This window comes from Arachis hypogaea, chromosome 9, assembly GCF_003086295.3.
Source record: "Arachis hypogaea cultivar Tifrunner chromosome 9, arahy.Tifrunner.gnm2.J5K5, whole genome shotgun sequence".
NCBI lineage: Eukaryota > Viridiplantae > Streptophyta > Magnoliopsida > Fabales > Fabaceae > Arachis > Arachis hypogaea.
Window position 1 is genome coordinate 3,925,051 of NC_092044.1, and position 20,251 is coordinate 3,945,301.

Here is a 20,251-nt window from a genome sequence, read left to right on the forward strand (position 1 = left end):
TGATAATTTTTTCAAAAAGTTTGTAATTGCGAAAATTTATTACCTCAGCAAAACTTTGATAGGATTCTCTTTCTCTATCTCGATAGTGGAATTTGCCCTCTTTGTTAATCTGTTTTATATTAAAACTAATCTTGCGTATTAAAATGTTTCAGGAATTACGATAACATAATCTTTATATCAAGTATAACAACAATTGACTAATTGTATTAGTCTTTTTAATAAACTAAGAACGAACTAAAAAAAGAGGAAAAATCTTTGAACGGAAAAATTTCAAGATACAAATATGCATATGACAACAATAATAAACTTAAGATCCAGCCATTTCTGTTTTAAACATCATTATGGGCTTTAATTATTGCTGGTTTACCTGTGATTATCTCCTATAAAAATACTCCAAAACTATAAACATCACTTTTCTCTGTTAGCCTATTAGATACTTGGTACCTGCATGAAAGACCATATACTTGTTTTCGTTGCTTTCATCCTTTTTCTGTTGGTCACAAGAACCGGATTCACATAGATTTGGATTTTGTCCATACCTAGCATCATTAAGCTAGAGAATTATGTATATTAAAATCATCCATGATTCAAAAATCAATCAAGATAACCATTTATGTTTTTACACTTTTTTGTCTTTTTCTCCCTATAATTGCTCCCATTATATTTAATTTGTATTTGCACAACCACCGATATTATCATTTCTTATTATCTTGTGTCCTTACAAAAAGAAATTTGAATACCCTAAGGGTAAGGCTTCCACTCAGAAGGGTCAAGGTAACTTCTGGTCTCACAAAAATTGCGAGTCTGTCATATTTGTCACAAAAATTTACTCTGATTGGGGTAACGTGTACAAAAAACAGCTCTATAAAAATTACAACCTTGGGGAATAAGCTGATAAAAACAAGTGTCAGACTAGCCCCTGGACAATTTTTGTATCAAAGACAGAGATGTAATCGAAAAGCTTACTCTATCCACAGTTGAGCGCTCCAACTGCCGCAGTTACTTGAGAAAGTTGCAACTCAGCTTCAATCTTGCGTAGGGCAGACGGTGGAAAGACTTCTGACCAGGTGCCAAAGAGATGGTGCATAGCAGGGTGCAAATGAGGCTGAACCTGCCTGTATGCCTCACAGAAAACCTGGAGACAGAACAGAACGAGAAGTTAAGTGAACAGAACAAAATGATACAAAGTAAAACAATAATGTGAATCTAATTGACCTACTTCGGGCAGGCGTAATGCAAAGTATTCAACATATTCCTCTCCAAAGTTCTTCACTATACTGTCCAAGAGATAGAGTGAAGGAAGCTTTTGCTCTGCAGGCACCTGCACAAAGGAGATTCAACAAGTGGCATAACAAGGCGTATAATTCAACAGAGGTTCTAAAAATCAACCCCAAACTAACTCTCTACCACTTAGTCACAAATTACATAGTTGGAGTCCATCATTAACAATATAGAATTAGGTATATCATTTCTTCTGATCTGTTGTATTTGTGAAAAGAAATCTGAGAAAGTGTTCCTAAGCCTATATATAATCAAATACCCGATAATGGACCTTTCTTTGTCAAGTTATAGCAAGACTTCAATTCAGCAAAAGTAAAGTAACAACTTCCTTTAGATACGACGCCAGATTCAATTTGCCCCCTTAGAGTTTCCTGAAAGGAATTAAAGTACTCAAAACGTGTTTGCATACTTTCACCTAATCTTCCCTTTTCTAATCAGTTAGATTGCACTAATTCCTGTTCTTTGAATGACCATTAGCAACTAATTGTTTTAGTTGAATGATGATAATACACATAATATAGTACGAGTTGAGGATGACCCATTTGTTCACTCTATGTCTGGGCGACATTGCTTTTCAGATAAGATTAGACCTAAAAGCAGAAATAGCAGAGTTACTGAAGTCCCCTCTCTCACACACACGCACACACCTTTCATTGTTAGAAACAAAAAGTCAAAAACAACAAAATAAAATAAGGGAAAAAAGACAGGTCCTAACTTTTCAAACTTTTGACAAATATATTCCTGACAAAATTTAAATGCAAAAAAGTCCCTGATTTTAACAAACGGAGGACAATTTAGTCTTTTCGTCTATTTGCCTCTCATACACCTAACGGAACTGACGTGGCTGAAACGGTGTACATGTGTCCGTTACGGTGCCACGTTGGAAGGAGAAAAAAGTTCGAAGGACAAATAGGTCCTTGAGAATTTTTTTTTCATTATACTTCTATTATGCTTCTATTATGAGAATTTAGTTTATAAAATTAGGCTAATTTTTTTTTGTATGGAAAAAATATTGGTGTTTTTGTTGAAAATGGGAGAATGTGATGTAATTATAGATGGGTGGATTTTTTTTGTGGGAAGTCAACACGTGGGGCGTGGTGAACACGTGGCATCATTCTGACCAACACGTGGGGAGCGTGTTGAACACGTGGCAGCATCTTAGCCAACATGTGGGGGCGTGTTGAATAATTTCCACAATACTGTAATACACTTCAAATGTCAATATTCAACCAAAACACCAATTTTCTTTCCATATTAAAAATAATTTCTGATAAAATTATGCTTGTATTTTGAAATCTAGTTAACTTGTTTTATTCTACAATTTAAATTATTTGTATTAAAATTGTAGAAATTGGACTTGTTATGTTTTTACTCTTTTTCTTAAATTGCATTAGTTTATTTTTAGTGCATTTGTGTATTATATTAGAATTTGTTAAATTGCATTAGTTCAGTTTTTATCATACCAGTGGCATTAGTTAGCATCAGTTCATTTATGCATCAAGTTAGCATTAGTTCATTTGTGCATCATTAATGTATTAAGTTAGCATTAGTGCATTTGTGTATTATATTAGAACTAGTATTTTTATGCATAATAACATTACGAGAATATTTTTTAAATTATAGTTCACTTTGTTCTAACAGTATAAATTATGCATGACACAAAACATTTATAAAACCAAACTACTTTTACAAAAAAGTCGTAAGTTGACAAAAGTTTCTGACTAAGAAGACCAAGATATTGCAGATAAAAAATTAAATAATAAGATTTTTAATTATTATTTTTATATGAAAAGTCTAATTTTTTATTAGTAATTAATTTTAACATTCGTTATTGAAAATTTAAAATAATTTAATGTGTATAATTTTACATTTAAAATATTTTAATTGTAAAAAAATATCGAATGGCATATTTTGATTTGTCAAATCACTAATATAAAATATAATTATATATAGAGTAAAAATAGTAGAGAGAAATATAAAAATGGAGAAAGATAGATGAGAGAATTTAGGAAATGAGTTTATTAATTTTGAAAAAAAAAAATTCTCAAGGACTTATTTGTACTTCGAACTTTATTTATAAAATGACGTCAAGGACTTATTTGTTCTTCGAACTTTTTTCCCTTCTAACGTGACACCGTAACGGACACCTGAATACCGTTTCAGCCATGTCAGCCAGTTCCGTTAGGTGTATGAGAGGCAAATAGACGGAAAGACTAAATTGTCCTCCGTTTATTAAAGTAAGGGACTTTTTTGTATTTAAATTTTGTCAGGGATGTATTTGTAAAAAGTTTGAAAAGTCAGGGTTGTCTTTTTTCCTAAAATAAAATCCGAAAGACTTTGAACCCAACTTCTGTCATTCAAGTTACGAAAACTGAAACTTTCACCCAAATATAACAGTGGCAGTATCTTCGATCCTAGCTCCAAAATGGGATTTTTACGAAATTCCGAGAACAAAGAGAAAAAGAGAGGAACTTTTCCGCGGAAACCGAGACAGACCTTGAGAATCCGAGCGCAGATAGCGTCGGCGATGCCCCTGGCATGCTCACTCTGGTGCACAGCGATGAAGGTGAGATCGTTGATAATGAGCTTCTGATTGGACGTGAGCTCCGACAGCAGCATCTCGTACAGCTGAACGATTTCTTCCGTAGACGGAGGGGACACGTGACCGGCGGTGGCCCTGAGCTCGTCGTCGCGCTGCTTGAGCATAGCCTTGAACCTGTCAACGAGCATGGAAGGGGGAGGCTTCTGTGCGATCTCATTGCTCATGGGTTTCGCGTTGGCCGATAGGGTGTGTTTGGAAACGGGGAAGAAAAGAAGTACGTTTAGATTTTTTTAAAGTTTTAATTTTTTATTTTTTACGGAGAAAGAATTAAATAGTCTGTTATATTTGAGTGTAATTTTATTTTGGTATTTAAGATTTAAAATGTCTTATTTAAATATAAAAAGAGTTTTATTTAGCTTTAATTTAGTCCCACCGTTAAGTTAAAAATAAATAATTAACAAAATATCTTACATGGCAGTAATATAAGAATAATGTCAATAATTTGGAGAATAAGTACAAGCTCCAAAGGTACAAAATCATCCGTAGATGTATTAATATATGTATTTAATATTTTTTTTAGTTTTATAGAAAATATTTTATTTTAATTATAAAAAATGATAAATAAATATATTGATGCATCTACGGTTATTTTGTGACTCTGAAACTTGTACTTATTCTCTAAATTATCGACATTGTTCTTCTATTGTTGTCATGTAGGATATTTTGTTAATTATTTATCTTTGACCTTCGGTGGGACTAAATTAAAGGGACTAAATTAAAGCTAAATGAAACTTTTTTAGATTCAAATAGGACACTTTAAACTTTAAGGACCAAAACAGGATTATGTCCAAACGTAGGGGACCAATTTAATACTTTATCCTTTTTATATATATGCAGAAGTGATTTTGCTACCAAAACTACATTTACAGGAAGCAACTTAATGGGCTTTTAGTCATAGATACTAACTATTTATTTATCTTTTTCAACTTTATTCTTTATGTATATTATTATATTATCTTTAGAATTCTTGTTATTTCTATTTATATGAACTCTATTTTTTATTATTTATTGATTTTTTTTCAACTGTTTGTTTGACATTATACACTTTTATAATTGAAATTTTTGTGTATTATATTTGTTATTATCTTTTTATAATATAATTTATTGATTCTATTAGGTAAAATAAATTAAACAAAAAATTAACAGTAAATAATAATAATAGTAAAAAATTATAGCATACAAAAAAAGAATACTAAAAATATTAAAAATATACCATATAAAAAGATTATCAAGAACTTTCAAATATGTTTCAATTACTACAAAGTAAATATTTAATTTTTTTTATTATTTTTAATACTCTCTTTTATAATTGTAATTCTCATATACTATGTTTTAGTGTAATTTCTTATAATATAAATTATAATTTTATTTAAAAAGATAAATTAAATAAAAAATTAATCATAAATAATAATAAAATTATAAACGTTGGATTCCAAATTAATATTAAAAATAAGATTATTAAAAGTATTAGAATAAGAGTATGATGTAAAAAAAATACTAAAATAACATTCTTACAATAATACTTAAAAAATATAATATATTTGATTAAATATTCTTTTAGATATGTATATCTAAAATTTATATTTTTTATTTTTATTTAAAAATATATTTTATCTATTTTTATATGTTATTTTTATTTTAGTAAGTAAATATTAATTTTATTATAAAATTAACTAATAAGATCTATTTAAATATTTAAATTAAAATGATAGGATAATATAAAAAAATTATTTAAGTTGATGTCCATTTTAGTAATTTTTTATCCAAAATGACTTTGAATGGTATAAGGCAAACAACATTTATTTTACTAAAATTTATTTTGATACAAAAATTACCAAACATAAATCACTTTAATACAAACTTACTTTTTATCAAAATTAAGTTTACAAAATCAATTCTATACAAACTCCCGTTTGTAAACTGTAATACAAACACACACGTAGTAGTAGACGGAGAAAAAGATAGATGTTGCTGACACGCGAAGGGCCTAGGGTTTTCAGCGGATACTATCAGATTTTCAGAGTACATAAGAATATGTAGAAGAGATGAAGTGAATTGGGGTTAGGACTTTTATATTTATTTGGCCCATTTTTATTTTAGTAAATTTATGAATTAGAGTTTTAAACTTAAGAGGTATAAAAGTTTCTAAATTCTGGTAGCCATTTTCTTTCCTTAATTTTTATGAATAAATTTTTTTTTGAATTTTTTACTTTTTTTTTTTGAGAAATTTAGATATGAAAAGGTGAGATAGAGTGATTTTCTTAATTGTTGTATCAGGAAATTAAATTGAGGTAGAGAAATTTTTTTCTTTAATTTTTCATTTTACTCTAAATTATGTTCCGTATCATTTGATATCAGATTTCAGGTATTAGATTAATCTTTATTAATCTATATTTGTGCTTCTTTGACCTTATTTAAAAAAAAAAGTTCCCCTAAGCGGTCGCCATCTTACTATTCACTGCGTCATTCATTATTTCTCGTTGCTGTCTTTTTCGTGCCTTGTCTTTTGTCTTTTCTTATTGTTACTTTGCTATAATTACTGTTCCTTTTTCTGTTATTGGTTTCTATCTTCTTTTTTGTTTTTTTTTATTGTGTTTCTTGGGTAGCGTTTATTTTGAGATACTGAGACAGAGACTGGGAGACTGAGACTCAGTATCATGTTTGTTGGTTTAGAGACTGGTACTAAAATTTCTGTCTCTGTTTCTAAAATTTCAGTTTTTCAGTACCTCCAAAAAGTAGGGATATAAGGGACTAAAATTTGAGAGATGGAGACCGAAACTTTAATAACATTTTATACCTAAAATATTCTCATTTCAATTAATTAATTCCAATTTTACCCTTGGTATAAATTAAATTAAAATTTTATTCTTGTTTCAATTTCTGTCTCTCACTTTGCATCAAACAGAATACTGAGATTTATTTCAATCTCTGTCTCTTAATCTCAGTTTTTCCGTCTCTGTCTCTCTACCAAACGCTACTTTGGTGTCTTTTATTTTTCTCTTCTTTTCCTTTTCTTCTTGTTTCCGTACAGTTTAGATTTTTTATTTTTATAATACAAAAAAAAAAAACAAATTGCCCATTAGCATTTACGTAAAAAAAAATACAAAACACCTACAAGAAAAAGGCAGTTGTGTTACCAAAAAAAAAACACACCAATCTCAATCAAACAAATTCTTGAAAGAAAAAATATTATTATTATTATTATTATTATTATTATTATTATTATTATTATTATTATTGTATTCTATGTCTTTTGCCTTTTGTTTTCGTCATTTTTATCTCTTATCGTTGTGTCGGATTTTTTCTACTTTTTTTTATTTTATTTGATTTCTAAAGTGCAACAGTAAAAAAGATTCAATAGTGGTAAAGAGATAAGAGTGGTAAGTTTAACAGAGGATAAAATCCAATTTTGAGAATAAACACGAGTGCCCATCATTAAATGAAACACGTGAGAGAGTGATTGTGAGGTCCTTTCTATAACATTTTTTTTACAGGTTCATTGTTATAGGGCTCATTTCGAAGATACTTTAGTTGACATGGAATTGATGCAAAGGGTCATTCAACACTTAACTAATCGCTTGACTGAATTGAAAGCTTGGAGGCAAGAGGTGACATAGACATTGTCCAAGAATACTAAATCAGGAACTTTTCGTAATCGGCGTCAGAATCATGTACCTTCTGATGATGACTCTGATGGGGTTATAACACCTCGACACAAAAGTCAAGATGTAAATACTACCATTCAAAGGGAGAAATGATCCTGAAGTTTATTTGGAGTGGGAACGTAAGGTGGAAAGAATTTATACTTGTCATAATTACTCTGAGGTAAAGAAGGTTCGTTTGGCAGCAGTTGCATTTTCTAACTATATCTTACTTTGGTGGGATGAACTAGTGAAGACAAGACGGCGAAATGATGATCACCCTATAGAGACTTGGGATCTTATGAAGCGCCTCATGAAAAAGAGATTTGTGCCTTCGGACTACTACAGGGAAGTGCATCAGAAATTACATCGGCTGACTCAAGATTCCAAATCCGTTGAAGACTACCATAAGGAAATGGAGATGCTTATGATCACTGCCAACATAGACGAGGACACTGAGGTTACTATGGCACGATTTGTAGGTGGTTTGAATAGAGCGATTGCTGATGTGGTGGAGTTACATTATTATGTGGAGATGGAAGATTTAGTCAGTATGGCAATGAAGGTGGAGAGGCAATAACAAAGAAGAGCACCAAGGAGATTGTCTCATGCTAATCCAAAGTGGGAGTCTCGTAGTGCTGACACAACAAAGCCTAAGGATGCTGAATCCAAAGAGTTGTTTGATGCTAAAAAAAAGAAAGGTAATTCTAACTCTTCTTCTGCTACTTCTACCGAGATATTAAATGCTTTAAGTGTCATGGTATGGGTAATTATGCTAGTGATTGCCCAAACAGGAGATTGATGATTATTAGAAGGAATGATATTGTGTCTGATTCTGATCATGGTGACGATTCTGATCACAATAGTATGCCACCTTTGGAGGGTTCTGATGGTGATGTTGAGTATGCAGTCCATGGTGAATCTCTTGTTGTTAAACGTGCTTTGAATTTGCAGATGAAAGAAGATAGCATAACGCAACGCCAAAATATTTTTTCGCACTAGATGCTTGGTGGGTGAAAAGGTGTGTAGTCTAATTATTGATGGCGAAAGTTAGACTAATGTGGCTAGTACACTTATGGTGGAAAAATTGGGTTTGACATGTGTTCGACATCCTAAACCATATACGTTGCGGTGGTTGAATGACAGTGGTGAGATCCAGGTTGATAAGAAGGTGACAATTGCATTCTCTGTTGGAAAGTATGTTGATGAGGCTTTGTGTGATGTGGTGCCAATGCAAGCTTGTAATTTATTATTGGGGAGATCTTGGCAGTTCGACCGTCGAGCATTTTATGATGGTCACACGAATCGGTTCTTCTTTGATTTTAATGGTCGTAAGACCACTCTTGCTTTTTTATCACCTAAGGAGGTTTAGCTTGACCAGTTGAAGTTTCAACAGGATACCAAAAGAAAAATGGGATGTGAGTTCACAGAAAAATATGAGAGAAAAGAGGCTATGAGAGAAAATAATATAGCAAAAGGCTCAAAGGTGAGTGAAAAGAAAGAAAAGAGTACTTGTCATGAGAATAGTGCAAAAATAGAGAAAAATGAGAAAGTTGAGAGCAAATTGTGTTTTTTTGCAAAAGAGAGAGATTTAAAGAGTGCTTTAATAGGCAAGAAAGCTTTGTTTATGGTTCGGTTTAGGGATACTTTATTCTCTAACACTGAACTTAACCCAAATTTGTCAAATAGTTTTGCCTCTTTGTTGCAGAAATTTGCAGATATCTTTTCTACTGACGTGCCATGTGGTTTGCCTCCATTACGAGAGATTGAGCACCAAATTGATTTTATTCCTGGTGCTAGCATTCCTAATAGACCAGCCTATAGGAGTAATCTTGAAGAGACAAAAGAGCTTTAAAGGCAGGTGGAGGACTTATTAGCCAAAAGTCACATAAGGGAGAGTATGAGCCCATGTGTTGTACCAGTTTTGTTGGTTCCAAAGAAGGATGGTACTTGGCAGATGTGTGTGGATTGTCGTGCAGTCAATAAGATTACGGTAAAGTATCGTTATCATATTCCTAGGTTAGATGACATGCTTGATGAGTTATATGGTGCATGTATATTCACTAAAATTGATTTGAAAATTGGATATCATCAAATTAGAATGAAACCAGAGGATGAATGGAAGATTGTATTTAAAACAAAACATGGGTTATATGAGTGGTTATTAATGCCTTTTAGGCTAACTAATGCACCTAGTACTTTTATGCGTCTAATGAACCATGTTTTGCGAGAATTTTTGGGTAAATTTGTTGTTGTTTACTTTGATGATATTCTCATTTATAGCACTTGTTTGGATGACCACTTTGTCACATGTTTCAACTATTTTGGAAGTGCTTCGAAAAGAAAAATTATGTGTCAATCTTAATAAGTGCACATATTGTATTGATCGAGTTGTATTTTTTGGTTTTGTTGTGAGTGCAAGTGGAATTGAGGTTGATGAGGAAAAGGTGAAGGCTATTCGTGAATGGTCAACGCCTAAGAATACTTATGAGGTAAGACGTTTTCATGGATTAGTTAGATTTTATATGAGATTTGTGAAAATAATTTTTACCATTACTGCGCCTCTCACAAAGGTTATAAAAAAAGATGTTGGATTTAAATGAGAAAAGAAACAAGAAAATGCATTTCATATCCTAAAAGATTGTTTGTGTTCTGCCCCTATTTTTGTTTTACCTAATTTTGATAAAATCTTTGAGATCGAATGTAATGCTTTTGGAATTGGTATAGGTGCTGTTTTGATGCAAGAAAAATGAGCCATTGCTTTCTTCAGTGAAAAGTTGAATTTAGCTTAGCGTAAATATTCAACTTATGACAGAATTATATGCTATGGTTCGGACTTTGGAGGTTTGGCAACACTACCTCTTACTTAAGGAGTCTGTGATTCACACGAATTATGAATCTTTGAAGCACTTAAAGAGACAAGGTAAGCTTGATAAAAGACATGCTAAATGGGTGGAATTCATTGAAACATTTCCATATGTGATTGCCTTTAAACAAGGTAAAGAGAATGTTTTGCTGATGCTTTGTCTCGGAGGTATGCTTTGATTACTACAATTACTTCTAAGTTATTATGATTTGAGTTTTTAAAGGAGTTGTATGCAACTGATTTTGACTTTTTTGCTATTTATGCCTCTTGTGAACATGGTGCATTTAACAAATTTTATAGACATGAAGGTTTTCTGTTTCATGGTAATAGAATTTGTGTGTCTGCTTATTCTATGAGGGACTTACTTGTTCTGGAATCACATAATGAGAGTTTGATGGGTCATTTTGGTGTGCATAAGACATTAGATGTGTTATCTGAACATTTTTACTAGCCACACATGCGTAGAGATGTTGAAAAATTTTGTGCTAAGTGTATTGCATGTAAACACGCTAAATCTAAATCTTTACCATATGATTTGCATACCCCTTTACCTGTTCCTACACATCTTTAGGTTGATATTTCTATGGATTTTGTTCTTGGTTTGCCTCGAACTAGAAAAGGCAGAGATAGCATTTTTGTTGTGGTAGACAGATTTAGTAAAATGACTCATTTCATTGCATGCCATAAAACTGATGATGCAACCAACATTGCTAATCTATTCTTTAGAGAGGTTGTGCGCTTGCATGGTGTTTCCCAAACTATTGTTTCTGATTGTGATGTAAAATTTTTGAGTCATTTTTGAAAAGTTTTATGGGGTAACTTAGGCACAAAATTATTATACTCTACTATTTGTCATCCTCAAACTGATAGTCAAACTGAAGTAGTAAATAGAACATTATGGATCTTATTACGTGCTGTTATTGGTAAGAATTTAAAAACTTGGGAAGATTATTTACCTTTTATTGAGTTGCTTATAATAGAACCATTCATTCTTCTACGGGTTTTTCTTCTTTTAAACTTGTGTATGGTTTTAATCCTTTAACTATTTTGGACTTATTGCCTTTGCCTTTGAGTGATCTTGTTAGTTTAGATGTAGAAGGTAAAGCTGAAAAGGTTAAAGCAATGCACTTGAAAGCACATGAGTTGCTTGAAAAGAAAAATAAGTTGACAGCTCAATGGGTGAATAAAGGTCGAAGACAACTTTTCTTTGAACCTTGTGACTGGGTATGAGTTCATTTGAGAAAGGAGAGGTTTCCTACTCAAAGAAAATCCAAGCTAGACCCTAAGGGTGATGGTCCATTTCAGGTGCTCGAAAGGATCAATAACAATGCTTACAAGATTGACCTTCCAGGTGAGTATAAATGTGTTAGCTACTTTTAATGTCTCTGACCTATCTTCTTTTGATTTGAATGCAGATTCAATGACGAATCTTTTTCAAGAGGGAGGGAATGATACCGGCTCTGTGGGACAAACTGAAAACTGTCATATGCCAATTAGTCCAATTACAAGAGCAACAACTAAGAAAATAAAAAAAGATTTTGCAAACATGGCTAAATTATTTGTTCAGGAGATGCATCAAGAATTGGATAAGACAATAATTAACGATTATGGAAAGTCAAACGTCTTACTGTTTACATGATGCATTGAAGACTCTCCTTAGTCAAAATGAATTAAATAGGCATCGCGTCCTTAGTATTTATTTTATGTTTATATTTTAGTTTGTTTTTGTTTGTTTTAGGCCCATTTATGATTTGGTCCATTTTTATTTTAGTGAACTTATGAGTTAGGATTTTAAACTTAAGAGGTATAAAAATCCTCTAAAACTTGGTAGCCAATTCTTTGAGTTTCTTTGAGAAACTTAGGTGTGAACATGTGAGGTAGAGTGATTCCCTTAACTGTTACATCAGGAAATCAAATTGAGGTAGAAGAGTCCCTTTTCTTTGATTTTTCATCTTACTCTAAGCTATATTCCGAATCATTTGAGGGTTTGGGAATTTGCAGCGAGAGATAGAGAGAGAACGGAGATGGATTTTGGTGCCAGTTGAGATAGAGGGACGGATGAAGGGATATTTGAATCGGACGGTGTAGAAGAGATGAGAGAGATCTATGCTTGTCCTAATATGGAACCACGCAATGATGCAGTCTGCATGATTTTATAGTTCAGTTCAGACTTTAGCGTCGTGAGCATTCTAAAATTATTTTAAGCCCAACTCAATTAATTTAATCATTTTCTTGAAAGACAAGTTAGGTTATAAATATATTATCAAAAAAATAAAAGTTAGGTTTACAATGATCCCGAATCACCTCTGACTATGATCCCCATCGTGGGTATGGATGGAATAGGAAAAACTACTTTGGCTCAACTGGTTTACAATGATATCAAAGTCGTGGCAAAATTTGAGACTAGAGCATGGGTGTGTTGCTGAAAATTCTGACCCTGTTAATGTTACAAGGACAATAACAGGGGCAATAGATTTTCCTCCCTGTAACATGGATAACTTTGATTCACTTCAGACTGATTTGAAAATGAAGTTGACAGGAGAAACATTTTTAGTTGTCTTAGATGATGTCTGACATGATCAACAAGAAACATGGGAGAATTTTCTAAAACCTTTTCGATATGGGAGTAATAGAAGTAAGATTCTCCTTACAACCCGTAGTGAAAAGGTTGCTTCTGTATTCGCAACTAACAATCTACATTATCAACTAAGTTTATTGTTGGAGGAAGATTGTTGGTCGGTGTTTTTGAAGCATTCATCTATTTCTACTAATTCTAAACAATATACAACTCTAGAACTAATTGGTAGAAAAATTATTGAAAACTGTAAGGTTACCTTTGGCTGTGAAAACACTTGGAGGTTTATTGCGTAATAAGTATTATGAAGGGGACTGGAAAAATATACTTGAAAGTGAAATTTGGGAACTCTCGGAAGATGATAGTAAGATTGTTCCTGCGTTAAGAGTTAGTTATCACTACCTCCCTTCACATTTAAAGAGGTGTTTTGTTTATTGCTCGTTATATCCTGAGGATTATGAATTTGACAAAGATGACTTAATTCTATTATGAATGACAGAAGATCTTTTACAAGCAAATAGAAACAACAGATTAGAAAATATTGGTTGTGCATATTTTGATGAATTAGTTGCAAGGTCATTTTTTCAACCTTCTAGTACTAATAAAACGTTATTTGTAATGCATGATCTCATACATGATCTAGCAATATTTATTGCTCGGAAATTCTATTTCCACCTCAATGAATGGGAAAATCTACACATGATAGACAACAAAACTTGTCATCTGTTGGTTATTGAATATAAGGGTAGCTTCCACTTATTTCAAGAAGCCTATAATAGAGCAGTATACATGAGAACATTTTTAGATCCTTCTGTGTTTGCCTGTTTTCAATCAATTGATATTGAAAGCAATCCTTGGTTATTACGACAACGATTGAGAGTTTTGTCATTTTATTCATTTACTATAGAGTCATTGCCTGATTCAATAGGTGAATTGATTCATTTGCGTTATTTGAATCTCTCTCACACACCTATTTCTGAGTCAATATGTAAATTATACAATCTCCAAACCTTGAAGTTGAGGAATTGTACAAAACTAGAGATGCTTTCAAACTGCATGCATGATCTTGTGAACCTGCGCCACCTTGATATTCGAGGTGCTTCTTGTCTGAAAGAGATGCCGAAAAGAATGAGCAAGTTAAAGCATCTAAACTTCTGAAGTTACTATATCGTCGGCACGCAAGAAGAGAATGGGATAAGAGAACTAGGAACGCTGGACAATCTTCATGGCTCATTTTGCATTTCCAAGTTGGAGAACGGTCAAGAATAGTGGTGAAGCTTTGGAGGCAAAAATGGGTAACAAGAAGCACATCAACACTTTAAAATTGGAATGGTTCTAGATGGTGACATTGATGATGTTCAAACGGAGAGATATATACTTGACAAGTTACAACCTCATCAAAACTTGGAAAAGTTATCAATTGAGGGTTATCGGGGCGAAAGATTCCCAGATTGGTTAGGCCTTTCTCGCTACTCCAATACGACCAAATTGAATCTAAACCTTGATTTTATTTATTGAAAGGTTTTGTGTTTTTCAGCATCCTTTTGCATTGGTTGCGCTTAGGGAATTCTATTATCAATTGGGTGGGGCGTGTAGTTATGCAAAAACTGAATGTTAGTATTCCAAATTCCCAATAGATTTATATATGTCAATAATAGGGAAGATTGAAATGAAACGTTATATAGTTTGTGAGTGCTAAATGGAATGAAATGTTGGTTTGTATTTATATAATAGGGAAGATTGAAGAGTCAACTTTAATACATGCTTGAGGCAAGGTGAGAAATTGGGTGAACTGAAGTAAGTTTGCTTTGTCCATATCTTGCAATGGCTGCAACCTGTTTGCACTATCTCTGCATATTTTTTATTGTCTGTATAATCCTACCTTGCTTTGTTCAGGTTTATGAATCCAGCAACTTGCTATACCAATGAATCTCTAGAACCACACAGTATGTCAATTGAAGAATTTGCTTCTGCTCCAAAGAAAGCAAATAATCAAGGTTACATATGCTTTTTTATCTTTTTTTCCCATGTTATGCATCATTTTAAATATCTATCATTGCTCTTACTTGTTCTTTGTCTCTATCTAATTTTCTAAATATATTTGTCTGTTATAAATGTAGGGTCCAAGATTGCAAGAAAATGCAAGTTGTTTCATAGATATGATCATGCAAACATTCAATGATAAACTAATGATTGTTTGTAAAATGCTTCCTGAATGTACATTGACTTCAAGAAAGGCGCAATTTCAAGCATCTCGTTTGTGTGTTGGCCCTTATGTCTGGGTACCCTGAATTATAACGGGTCAATGTAATCATGTAACCAAGTTGGCCCAATCTCAAATAGAGTCACGCGCATTAATGAGAGTGAAAACACGCGCCCGCACATTTTAAAAAAAATGTTATTTCTTCCTCAGTTCTTCTTCTTCTTATCTGCTCGCGTTATAGGCTTCACCGTTCTCCTCTGCTCGCATTTTGTTTCTTGTTCTTCTTCTTCTTCTCTACTCGCATTTTCCATACCAAATTTCTTAACTAATTCCTTGGCATACTTTTCTTGATGAATGAAAATACCTTTTTCAGTTTGTTTAATTTGCAGCCCAAGGAAGAAATTAAGTTCACCCATCATACTCATGTCAAATTCACTTGTCATGAGTTTTCCAAATTCAGAACAAAGGGATTCATTTGCTGATCCAAAAATAATGTCATCAACATATATTTGGACTAGAATAAAAGAATTATTTGAATTCTTGATGAATAGAGTTGTGTTAGTGGTGCCTTTTTGAAAACCATTTTCCAAAATGAAAGAGCTAAGTCTCTCATACCAAGCTCTAGGAGCTTGTCTTAAACCATAGAGAGCTTTAGACAATTTGAAAACATGATTAGAATGTTCTTTATTTTCAAAATCAGGAGGCTGCTCCACATACACTTATCTATCTATCACACCATTCAAAAATGCACATTTCACATCCATTTGATATAATTTAAAATCACAAAATGCAGCATAAGCTAAGAGAAGTCTTATGGCTTCCATTCGGGCAACAGAGGCGAAGGATTCATCAAATTCTATTCCTTCTTCTTGGTCATATCCTTGAGCCACTAGCCTTGCCTTGTTTCTTGCAATGCTACCATCTTCTCCCAACTTGTTCCGAAATATCCACTTGGTGCCGGTCACTTTCTTTCCACTTGGCCTTGGAACCAAAGTCCATACATGGTTCTTTTCAAACTCAAGAAGCTCATCCTCCATAGCTTTAACCCAAGAAGGGTCACTAAGTGCTTCCTTGACGTTTTGAGGCTCTATTTGTGATAGAAGGGCAATGTTGGATCCTTCATTTGCCTTTCTAGTGGAAGACCTTGTTTGCACTCCATGAGAGACATCCCCAATGACAAATTCCTCAGGATAATTCTTCAAGAATCTCCACTCACGAGGTCTGGTGGACTTGGAGGCGGATTCAGTCACCAAGGGATTCTGGGCGCTGCTGGCTGTAGGATTTCCTTCAGATTCATGAGACAAAATGGAATTGTCTCTTGAATTTTCAACATTTGCAGTTTCTGGTTCAGCTTGTCCAGAATTTTCTTTTCCATGATTTTGAGCAGATTCATCCTCCTTTTGAGCTTAATTTCCTGCATCACAATCTTCCAAAATGCTTTGCACCAAGTTAGTATCACAAAATGTAACATGTATGGACTCCTCAATAATTCTAGCATCTTGATGATAAACCCTATATGCTTTACTAGTTGTGGAATATCCTACAAACAAACACTCATAAGCCTTTGGATCAAATTTACCCAAATTTTCTTTGTTATTTAAAACAAAACATTTGCATCCAAAGATGTGCAAGTAATCTAAGTTTGGTGGGTAGCCTTTCCAAAGTTCATAAGGGGTTTTCTTCAAAAATTTCCTTATGATTGTTCTATTCAAAATGTGGCAAGCCGTATTGACCGCTTCAGCCCAAAGGAATTTTGGAATATTACTCTCACAAAGCATAGCTCTTGTCATCTCTTGTATGCTTCTATTTCTTCTTTCCACAACACCATTTTGTTGTGGTGTTCTTGGACAAGAGAAGTTGTGAGATATTCCAAATTTCTCACAAAAGGATTCAAACAAATTATTTTCAAATTCAGTTCCATGATCGCTTCTTATAGAAGATATTTTTAAATCCTTTTCATTTTGAAGTTTCTTGCAAAAAGGTTCAAATGCTGAAAAAGCTTCATTTTTGTGTGCAAGAAATAAAACCCAACCAAACCTAGTATAGTCATCCACAATTATTAAACCATAATGTTTACCACCTAGGCTTTGAGTTCTTGTTGGACCAAATAAATCAATGTGTAGCAACTCAAGTGGTATTTTAGTAGAGATGTCTTCCTTTGGTTTAAAAGAACTTTATGTTTGTTTTCTCATTTGGCAAGCATCACAAGTGATGTCTTTGTCAAACTTTATCAAAGGGAGACCTCTTACTAATTCTTTCTTTACAAGTTTGTTTATTTGAAACATACTTGCATGGCCCAATTTCTTGTGCCATAACCACTTTTCAGATTCTTTAGAGTGAAGACAAGCTACATTTTGATCCTTTAGTTCATTAAGAGTAAGTCCATACATATTATTGAAACGCTTGGCAACAAACATCACTTCATTTGTCTTTTTATTAACAACACATCATTCAAGCCTTTTGAAAACAACTAAATATCATAAATCACACAGCTGACTTATACTCAAAAGATTGTGCTTTAAACCACATACTAAAAGTACACCATCAATGAAAGTAGATTTCTCATTACCTACTTTTCCAACAGCAATGATTTTACCTTTACCATCATCTCCAAAGGTCACAAAACCTCCATCATACTTATTTAGTTTGATGAAGTAGGTTGACCTTCTAGTCATGTGCCTTGAACATCCACTATCCATGTACCACATGTCCTTTTTGTTCTTGGATGCTAGGCAAATCTACATGATGAGTTTCAAGTAGCCTTAGGTATCCAAATTAATTTGGATCCTTTGAAGTTAATCCATCTTGGTTGCCCAAGTGCATTGAAATCACAAACAATATTGTAAACTTTGTTTCCAACAACTCTTTTTTCAATGAAACATTGTACATATGAGTGACCAAATTTCTTGCAATTGACACAATGATTTTCTGACGTGTGTCGCTGAACTTGAGGTGAGTTATATTGCTTGAAATGATTAAAGTGTTGAAATTTTCTGGTTTTTGGAGGAGATGCATTTCTTTTGACAAACTGATTTTTATTAAAGTTATTCCTCTTTACAAAAGCATTTTCACCAGAATTTCTTTGAACATTTTTACCTTTCGAATATGAGGTTTTGTTGTAAAATGGTGGTTTCTTGAAAACAGCTTCATTTTTCGAAATGTAACCCAAACCTGGCCGGTTTGAACTCGGTTCAGTTTTTGGTGAAGGCTCAGTTTCACTTGTGTATACTTCATTAAATTTTTTTTCAAGTGTTGGAGTATTTTCAATACCATATTTGTTTAGTATGGTTTTGGTATTTGATGAAGAAGCCACAAATTTTATAGAGGAAATATTAGAGACTGCATCTTCCTTGGATATGTAGCCTAAACCAGATTTTTCAAACAATGGTCTTTGACTTGCAAGTAATTTGTCCAAGTTACTAGAACCTTGAGCAAATTTTGCTAAGTCACCATTCAGCCTTTTAATCATATCATTTAATCTTTCATTTTCAGCAATTAACTCATGTGAAGGATCCACAATGTGCTTTCCTTTTAATTTTTCAAGTTCAGATTTTAGAAATCTGTTTTCTTCAATGATGTCCAAAGCACATTCAGTTTCCTTCACTTTTTCTTTTAAAAACTCATTTTCAGCTCTTAACACATCTCTTTCAGATCTGCATTCATTGTATTTGTCAAGCAGTTTTGAGGTGTTTAAGGTAAGATCATCAATTATAGCATGCAAGTCCTCAATGGTCAAATCATAATAATTTACCTCATCAAGATTGTTGTTTCCAGCCATGAAGCAGTCTTTGTTATCTCCTTCAGATTCTTTTTCTTCATTTGAGTCATTCTCAAGATCCTCCCAAGCTGCCATGAGTACTCTCTTCCTTTCCTTCTTTCCTTTGTCCTCCTTTTTGAGCTTTGGACAGTTTGACTTGAAGTGTCCAGCCTCCTTGCAATGATGACATGTCAACTTGCTCAAGTCTATCTTGTGCTCCTTTGAACTTGAACCCTTGTATTTTCCCTTGCTCTTCATCATTCTTCTAAATCTCCTAGCAAAAAACAAAAGCTCGTCATCTGAAATACCATCACTAGACTCACTCTCTTTTGGTTCTATTTGTGACTTGAGGGCTATTCCCTTTTTCTTTGAGTCTGTGTATGTGTGTATGGCTTCATAGGCAAGGAGTTTTCCTCTCAGCTCATCATAGGTTATGGGATTTATGTTGTTACTCTCGGTTAGGACAGTGGTAGTGTTTTCCCACTCTTTTATGAGGCTTCTAAGGAGTTTTCTCACCAAGGTTTGTTCTGCATAGTTTGTACCCATAGCATCAAGGTTGTTGGTTATGATTGAGAATCTCTCAAATGCTTCATCAATGCTTTCTCCATCCTTCATGCTAAACATCTCGTACTCTTTTCGCAGCATATCAATCCTCGTTTCTTTGACTTGTTTAATGCCTTCGTGTGTAACCTGGAGTTTTTCCCAGATTTCTTTGGCTGTCTTGCATCTAGACACCTTCCGGTATTCTTCAAAGCTGATAGCACAGTGAAGAAGGTTGATTGCTTTAGCATTCAGCTCTATCTTCTTCTTATCATCTTCATTCCATTCAGCTTCTTCTTTTAGAGTCACCACTCCATCAGCACTTGTTTTTGTTGGGATCTTTGGACCGCTTACAACGATCTTCCATATGTTGTAGTCAATGGATTGGATGAAGATCCTTATCCTTTTTTTCCAGTAGGAATAGTTCTTCCCGTTGAAGAAAGGTGGCCGGTTGTTTGACTGGCCTTCAGTGAGGGTGTAAGCAACTGTGGTTGTGCCCAAGTTGTTTGCCATTGGATCTTTGCTCCAAGCGGTTAAGCTTGATTCTTGAGACCTCAGCTCCTAATACCAATTGAAGGTTGTGGTAGGCTTAGAGAAGGGGGGGTTGAATCTATGCCTTCCTTTTAAGTTGCTGTTATGACCCTTTTTAAACAAAATTACAATTCTGATTCTGTTTGAACTCAGCAGCGGAAATTTATGAGACAATTTATTTTTGTCTCATGAATATCAGAAAACAGAACTCAGCAGAGAAGAGAAAAGCTAACACCAGCATGTATCCTGGTTCGG

The 20,251-nt window shown here is 33.5% G+C and overlaps 1 protein-coding gene across 1 annotated transcript; it reads right to left on the reverse strand.

Annotated features, from left to right (window-relative positions):
* Positions 1-662: 662 nt before the first annotated feature.
* LOC112710010 (polyadenylation and cleavage factor homolog 4) lies at positions 663-4,095 on the reverse strand. The gene is made up of 3 exons (XM_025762077.3): positions 3,778-4,095; positions 1,220-1,321; positions 663-1,135 (listed from the first exon to the last, which is right to left on the reverse strand). Exons 1-3 carry the CDS (start codon positions 4,045-4,047, stop codon positions 968-970), a joined length of 540 nt encoding a protein of 179 aa, XP_025617862.1. The 5' UTR covers positions 4,048-4,095; the 3' UTR covers positions 663-967.
* Positions 4,096-20,251: the final 16,156 nt, after the last annotated feature.

Bases quoted from the DNA above. Each gene is read 5' to 3' on its own strand.
- LOC112710010 (XM_025762077.3), bottom strand. From the start codon at position 4,047: ATGAGCAATGAGATCGCACAGAAGCCTCCCCCTTCCATGCTCGTTGAC. The intron at 1,322-3,777 runs GTCTGTCTCGGT...TCCTTTGTGCAG, and splicing joins TCTGCGCTCGGATTCTCAAG to GTGCCTGCAGAGCAAAAGCT. The intron at 1,136-1,219 runs GTAGGTCAATTA...TTCTGTCTCCAG, and splicing joins TTGCATTACGCCTGCCCGAA to GTTTTCTGTGAGGCATACAG.